General features: G+C 52.7%; 1 protein-coding gene across 1 annotated transcript; it reads right to left on the bottom strand.

Moving 5' to 3' along the window:
* Positions 1–614: 614 nt before the first annotated feature.
* On the bottom strand, positions 615–6,211 carry SLC18A1 (solute carrier family 18 member A1; the record flags this gene model as incomplete). Its single annotated transcript, XM_082779577.1, has 15 exons — positions 615–728; positions 1,032–1,165; positions 1,340–1,459; positions 1,537–1,600; positions 1,805–1,856; positions 1,965–2,043; positions 3,099–3,194; positions 3,298–3,358; positions 3,478–3,521; positions 4,500–4,589; positions 4,727–4,819; positions 4,928–5,011; positions 5,303–5,361; positions 5,540–5,900; positions 6,088–6,211. The coding sequence occupies 15 exons, from the start codon at positions 6,209–6,211 to the stop codon at positions 615–617; spliced, it is 1,575 nt and encodes a 524-aa protein (XP_082635703.1).
* Between the last annotated feature and the right edge of the window lie 1,880 nt (positions 6,212–8,091).

The following is an 8,091-nucleotide window of genomic DNA, read 5'->3' on the forward strand; positions in this document are numbered from 1 at the left end:
AGGGATGCACAAGAAGCCATAAACGGTACATAAGTGGGAAAACACATAGAGCTTTACCGAGACAACAATGAACTACTTTTTTAGCTGTCTTCAGACAAGCATGGAGCACATTAACAGTACAAAGATACCTTTATTGGCAGACTGGCAGTGACACAGGTGAAAGAAATGTTGCTAATTATTTCATTTCAGATTTCTCTGGTGCTTTTCTTTCAAGAGCAGTAAGGACTTTAAAGACATTAGCAAATGCCACTGGACTCATCTGGGAGAGGTGTTGGTCTTATCCCTTACTACGTGGGCAGACTGTGCCCAGGACAGTGTTGTTTTGCAGGACAGGATGATGCAGTTCTTTTCATCCTCCTAATTTTTTTACAGATGAGATGTGATTTGGGTGACTTGCCTGGAAATCACACAGCAAAGGAACAGCACAGCTAAACAGACAGAGCCTCCAAATCCTGGGTCCCTGATGTGGGCTGCATGGCCTGGAGAATGGAGAACAACACAGCCCACATTCATCCTGTGTCACTAGTCTTGCGCAGTCGGGGTTATTCTTGGGGCAATCACATCCACGGCTCTGTAAACTTAAGCTTCAAACAGGACACGCATCCTTGCTGCTGCTATTCCTCATTTTCTGCCTCCACGTCACTGTCATCTGTGAGAGGGAAGTCTCGCAGGGGCTTCTGAGTGGTATAGCTTTTGGTTTGCATGGGGCATTCCTGGTTTAGGATGGCCTGGATGAAGGAGAGAAGTCATGCTTCAGTGAGAATGGTGATTAATAATAAATGGGAGCATTACCACTTTTAGAGAAAGCCAAAGCAGCCAACTTTTGCCCAGGGAACACAATCTGTGAGTTAGAAGGACCATAGCTCCAAACCTTTCTGGTTTTGTTGTCTGATTGCTCTGTCCCTTCACTGAGGGCACAGTAGAGCCCAAAAGGGAGGACAAAGTCCCTGCCAAATTCATTCTGATCTGCCACGAGCCTCTGGATTATCCAGCCCCTATGCTTTAAGGGAATAAACCAAACTTAAACTCACGATCTTCTCCTCCCTAGCAGGAGGGCTGCGCAAGTACCAGCAGAGAGGGGCGTAGGCAATGTTGAGAACTCCGATGACGACCATCAGCGAGGGAAACCCCACAGCTCGTACAATCGCACCGCCTGTGGATGGACCTGGATGTTTAAAAAGTAAAAAAAAAAAAAAAAGCTCAGATGACAGAAAAAGAGCAAAATTTGCCTCTCTGGTTTGGAGGGGATCTGTTACTGTGGCAGAATCAGTTGCTGCCAGCGAACAGGGGGTGGAGAGAGGGTGGTAAACGGGGTGAAGGTGCACGAATTGGGCCATACCAATCGCAAAGCCCATGCAGAAGGCGACGTCGGCTATGGCATAGACATTGCCGTAGACCGAGGTGTGGCGAAGGTCCACGAGGTAGCCCATGAGAGGCATCATGGAGGAATCCACCATTCCTGCCCAAAGCAAGGACAGCCTCGGCAGTCATCGCCTCCTCTGGGTTGCCTTTGAAACCCGAATACTGGCAGCTTACCTATGGCAAAGCCCAGCCCGCCGTTGGGGCCGATCAGCCCGTAAATGCTTTTGGCCAGAGGCACCTTGGAGAAGAAAGAGAGAAGGCGTGAATGGGGCCAGAAGGGCTCTGAGGGGAGGGAAACGCACCCAGGGGTGCATGCTCTGAACGTCTGGTTGCAGATTTGGGGCTTTGCTGTCCCCTCCCTGCGGAGGGGATCGTCTATACTCTCACCCACACACCCCTGCTGATTATTCCACAGAATATTCCCAGTATTGTCTCTACTCACACAAAGGAGACTGATTCCCACCACAGCCATGCCGATCAGGGAGCACAGCCACCTGCAAGGAGGCCACAGTTAGCACAAGGCGATGCTCTCGGTGTCGCAGCACCATGAACAGAGTCGGTGCCAACACAGGGCCAGGCTGAAATCTCCACCTTCCACTTACCGGCCCATTTTGTTAGCCAGGACCCCAAAGAGGTTGGTGCCGATGAGGTAGGATATGCTGGCAGGAAGGAACGCCATCCCTAGGAGAGAGAAGGAATAAAAAAGAGCATGTAATCCTCCAGGAAATACGGGGAATTGGCGAGAATTTGCAAAAGCATTCCCTTCACTGACTGCATGTCTCATTTGGGGAACCAGCAGCGAAATCAGAACTGTTCAGCCCCACTGCTTTCAACCTCCTCTCCTGTCAGATCTTCTTCCTCTTCCACCTCTCTCTCCCTGCTTTTGGCTCACCAAATACAGCGGAATAAAACTGCTTTAAGCGTAAAGCTCAGTGCTCGTCATGTAGCCAAATGTAAATATTTGAACGGCGTGCTGATTTACCCGTTGTTTATTTTTAATATACTCTCCCGCCGACTGGAAATAAAACCAGCCAGCTGTATTTCACTAAGACAACTTCCTTATGGAAACACCCAGATTTAGGTTTAATTTTCTTTCCCCTCTTTAACAGGACACAGTGAAACCTGTCACCCCAAAGATTCCCCTCAAGCTCAGCTCAGCCCTGGGACGCTGCTCTGCCCTCGCCCACTCTTGCCCCCTCACTTGCTCAGGCGACGCATCCCGAGCTCTTATTGGGATGGATGCTCCTGCCTGAGCGGAGAATAACTCGATTAGGGGCTTTCTCAGCCCTGCTGCTCCCAGGCTGCAATTCAATTTGGGATCTAAGTGTAACCTGGGGCATCCCCCAGGTCGTTCCCCAGCCAGTTGGGTTTTATAACAATCAGTTTTTATTTTTGCAGCAAAGACAGACAATGCTATCTCTAGATCACATTTTCGAGGCAGCTGGTAATTCGCATGTACCATCCTGCCCTCTGTGGGACTCTCAAAATGGCCTTGTTTTACTCAGAGCTGCCTCTGCAAAACCCATCTGGCTGCCATGACTCCAGCCCAGCACGCCACGATTCTCTGCCCTGCAGAACAGAGGATTCAACAGGCTTCATGTGCACGAAACTGCCTTTCTTCTGCTGTTATTGCTGTTGTGGGGAGCCCGATTCTATACAATTTTTTCAATAATAGGGAAAAACACATTGTGCAGCTACCGCTAAGGACACTTCCAGCTGAAATTGGAGCAGCCTACCGAGCTGCCATTTCGGGGAGCACATGGTTTGCATCATCCAGATGGGCAGCGTGGGTTCCAGCATGGCCACCCCCATGTTGGAGAAGCAGAGGGCTCCTGGTGGGGAGAAAAAGGAGAAAAGCTCTGCTTCGGGCTGCTCCTGCTGCTGAATGGGGCAGGCAGGAGCCGATGGGGAGGTTTGGGTGCGGAGAGACCTTACCTGCAGCCACCAGGATGTAGGGGTCCCGCAGCAGGGTGAGCACCGGCGTGCCCTGGGTGCTCTGGTGGAGATGGAGGGGTCACGGGTGCCGTGGGCAGGGGGGACACGAGCTGCCCTCCCACCTACGTTGCTCACAGCGCCTTTCCCCTCTCCTCTTAGGAGGGAGGAAAGTGTACTCACCTCGGGGGAGATCTTGGAGGGCTGCAGGATGCAAAGCTGCAAAGCTGGGAAGAAAATGCTGCTGTTAGGCTACTTTTGGGGGTGGCAGCACTTCAGGCCACGTCTCCCGCTGGCTTTTCCTTCAGCGGGGTGCTGACCATCAGCAGAGACCCCAGGGATGAGGGAGCTGTGCCCGTGGGACACCGTGGGGGGAGCTGGTTGCCAGCCCTGCCCCTGTGGGAGCACAGCAGAGCTCCCGTCAGCTGAAATAGGAGCAGGAGCCAGCCATCGTGCTCCAAGTGGTTTATCCGGGCACAAAACAGATCTGGAAATGCTCACTGTCGGGCTCAGAGCTGCTCACCATCGAGCCACAAATGGAGCATGGCAGAAATTAGACGTGGAAAAGAATAGGATGAAAGAAAAAAATAAAAAAAAATAAAAGGTTTCAAGTGTGGGGAACCGATATTTCATTTTCCTAAGGCTCTTACACGCTTCATTAAAGATGTCTCACATTACATCTAGGCAGAGATGGTAACTGTGACTGTAATTTAATTAGCGTAATGCTTTCCACTAAAAATGCACATTTCTGCTATCTCTAACTTTGCTGTTGCACTCTGAACACCGTCGTGGCCTGGATTTATAGTACCTCTCTCTGAGAAAACACAGATCCCCGTTCACACCGGCAAAGTCTGATCCCCGTGTGGCACGGTGGAGAGGCTGCAGGCAGCACCACGTGTGCCTTGTACAGAGAGCACTCTGCTCGCAGAGCTTTACTGAGCGTGCTATTCAAGCCATTAAAGCAATCAAAGGGTTTATTAAGTAATGAGGGACTAATTCTTCCTGTACTGCTATGTCATGCATCTGGCGGTAGGAAACATATGATTTAGCAATAACAGAATAACCCGTGCTGATGCTAGCACCCATGCTGCATTCATCTGCCTCTGCCTTTACATGGGCCCTGTGAGATCCTTCCCGAGACAGCAGTGTTTGTGTCTGCCACGGGCTTTGTTTTTTTGGTTGGATTGAACCACTCAGCTCCTCACCTCCATCCAGCAGAGCTAAGAAGGCCAGGACCAGGAAGGGAGAGGCTTTCCCCATGAATTCATACATCACGCTTCCGAAGGGGGCCCCGACTGCAAGGGAAAGGCTTCGTCACACAGCAGCAGGGGCCAGGCATGGCCGTGGGGCTGAAGGATGCTCAGCCCACCAAAAGCAGCGTGTGATGGAGGTGCTGCGGGCGCAAAACCCCTCGGGAGCAAAATATCCTTACTCAGCACACCCAAAGCCAAGCCTCCGAGAGCGATGCCCATGGCGTTGCCCCTCTCGAAGTCGTCCGTGTAGATGCTGGCCAGCATGCCCAAGCCTGGGGGCAGAGGGAACCCAAGATGCTCACTGAGCTAACGCAGACCCTGTGGCGTAGGGCAGGAGCTGAGGCTGGGTGTAGCAGCATGCAGGGAGCTCAAACATTCACCTGCCACTGATGAGAACGAGGAACCGACGCCTTGGAGAGCTCGGGCAATGAACAGCAAGGTGTAGGTGCCGGAGAAGGCAAACACTGTGGAGGAAGGAGAAACAGAGAGTCAGGCAGAGCTGCAGATCTAAAACCCTGCCAAGGGTGACAGCAGCCTCTGCTTGAGCCCAGCCTGGGTGCTGCTGGGTGGAGGGCACTGCTCGTCCATTCCTGCCTCCAGTTTCTGAGGCAGCTGCTCTGCTCTTTCTTGTTTCTCATGCCTGGGCACACAGCAGGGGAATTTTCTCTCTTTCTGCTTTTATTTCAGATTGGTGGCTGGGGAAAAGGCCCAGCATCCTGCTTTGTGTGAAGGGCAGACCGCAGGGCAATACTCACTGACTGTGGAGAGGAACATGATGATGAAGCCGATGAACATGGGGATGTGGTATCCTATCCTGGAACGGGAGGAAAGAGGCAAGATCTCACTGGGGGTTGCTCATTTCCCGGCGGAGACCTGGCCTTGCTGCCCAGCCTTACCCCGCACATCTCTGAGGGGCTGTAAGCACCTCCTGAACGCGTGGATGGGGAAATATGCCACCCTAAAGGGCTGTGCTGAGCGGGTCTCGGACGTACCTGTTGGTCAGGAGGCCCACAAAGGGGTTGACCATGAGCTGGACGAGAGCCTTGGAGGCAAAGAGCAGCCCCACACGGACGTTTTCGTTGGCGAGGAACTCCTCGCCCTCCAGGCAGCCCCTCGGTGGTGGTGAGGGGCTCGTGGGGGGCGGCAGCGTGTGCCCGCTCGTGGTCCCGTTCAGCGGCTCTGCGGTGCTGCTGGAGCCTGAGACGGTCACGGTGCTGTTGTCAAAATAGGAGAACACGGAGGAGAAAGGAGAAGCCTCCACGGCTGGAGGAGCCGTCTCAGGCTGGCGAGGGGCAGCAGAGCTGTTAGCACCTTTGTACTCTGTTGTGTAAAGGAAGGTGGGGATGATCGGTACTGGAAAAAAAAAATAAAATGGTTGTTAGTGATTTTAGTTGGTTTTGTGGCAGCTAAACTGGGTGCTGGCTCAACGATGATGCCCTGGCAGCCCCCTCACCCATCCCTCCCCGTGGCTGTCCCCTTCCAGCAAAACCACAGCCATCCCTGCATGCAGGATCCCCCCCGAGGTGGCCCGCAGCCCTACCCACGACCGTCAGCAGCATGTTGTCCAGCAGCAGGGCCACGAACACCACCGCCAGCGCCAGCCTCCGTGACGCCCTGCCCTCCGCCAGCCAGCGCCGGGGCGCGGGGACGGCACCCGGGGGCATCGCCGGGGGGCTCGGTCCTCTGGCTCCCTCCCGGTGCTCAGGGCTGGGGGCGTCCTGACACCTTTGTAGGAGATGCAGGAGGTTAGCACCTCCCGAGGGTTCAAGGCTTCTCCCTCCTGCCTAAGATCGCTCAGTGTCTGTGCCCTGTGAGCACTGGTTTTGCTATGAAAAACCGTATTTTCATCAATCTCACATTTAAAGTCATCACGGCCAAGAGGCGCAGCACTCTCTAGCCCCTTTCCACTCTCCGGAGACATCTCGTCTCTGCTTCAAGGCATCACTTAAGTCGTCTTTCAAAGACTCAAAGCACAAATCAGGCCAGTAGCTTATCTGTGGTAATCTCTACATCTTTCCTTCCCTGTTTGTTCTTTGGAGATTAAATTAGGTCTCAAAGAAAATTCATTTACCTTGCGTGTCTTTTCATTTGACCTAATTGAAATGTCATGGCAAGATTCAGGACTTGAAAGCCTAACATATGTGATTAAGATCAGGGCTTCAGAGGGGCTGAGAGAAGATCACTCTCTCGGTCACACCGAAAACATCAGAGAGAAATTTGTGCTAAGCCACCCAACCAATTAGCCCTTTACGTTTTTATAGCTGGTAGCAACTTGAGCGACTAAGCGGCAAAATGAACAGAGCTGAGCCTCAACTATCATTCTTGCCAGTACTCCTGTGGTTTCCTGAAATCCCAGGCAATGGTATTTATCAATTTTCAATAAAAAAACAAAACAGAGCAAAGCCTCCAGACCCTCCATCATCTGATCTGAGTGCCACACGAGTCACTAAGCTGGTAAGAGCAAAGACAAAATAATAGAATGAATGCAGGAGAATAGAAATATATATGTATAAAACAACTGGGACAGAGGAGAGTAAAGAAAGTAGGGAAAATAAAGACAAGCAGAGTAAAGAAGCCCCCAAATCGCAAGGCACAGTCCTGTTGCATGGAGCAGGGCGAAATAACCCCTTACCCCTGGGTGCATCCCGGAGTGAGGAGCTGGTGGCAGCGGGCAGCGGTGTGCTCTGGAGCTGCTGCTCCCGGAGGATTTATCGCTGCCTTTTATCAGAAGAGGATATGAGTGTCCCTCTTCCATGGAGATGTAATTAGGAGCTCAAACAAGTTTCCTTCAGCCCTGCAGCTCCCCCTGCGTCAGAGCAGGACCGGAGGGACGGGGGGAGAGGCGGCAGCGTTTATCTCAGAAGCATTTAGCCAGGCTCTCTGTGATGCTCATCTCCCTGCCAGTCTGTTTCTGAGCACACCGAGCCTACTGCCTGGGGACCCTCTGTTCTGTAGGGCAAGCCTGATCTGCCCCTGTGGAATAACAGCGTGTGGATTCATGGCTGGGAGGAAAGAATAACGTCATTAAATGGCCCTGGGAAACACAATCTTAAAACAGGTCACAGTCTAGGTCTTGGACTACCCTCCAGTGACTGCTGGCCATTTTCTCACTGCCCAAAGCTGCTTGTCCCTGGTGCATCTGTCCTCTCCCCAGCTTTGGCTCCGTGTTGCACATCCTGCAATAAACACAGGCAGGTGTCAGCAGCGAGACCTGCTGTGCCCTGGGGATTTTGGGTTAACTCATCCATCACTTGGGGAGCCCGATGTGAAGAAAGATGGGGGTTGTATCCCCTCTCCCCCAGCAGGCATGTGGTGAAGGAGCTGCACCAGCGATCGGGTCTGGAGGGACTCCCTGTGAGGATGGGAGATGCTTCTGCAGGATACCCAGCTGGAAAGGCAGCAGCTGTGGGTTTTGAGGAGGCTTTGCAGTGAGCTCTGCTTTGCTTTACAACCTACAAAGGGAGGGGAAAGAGCCGTGTGTCGAACAATCCCCGCAGCTGCTTGTACAAGAGCTTCTCCCGTGGGAGGTGGTACAAGCAGCTCC

This window comes from Aythya marila, assembly GCF_965140915.1.
Source record: "Aythya marila genome assembly, chromosome: 26".
In the NCBI taxonomy this organism is placed as follows: domain Eukaryota; kingdom Metazoa; phylum Chordata; class Aves; order Anseriformes; family Anatidae; genus Aythya; species Aythya marila.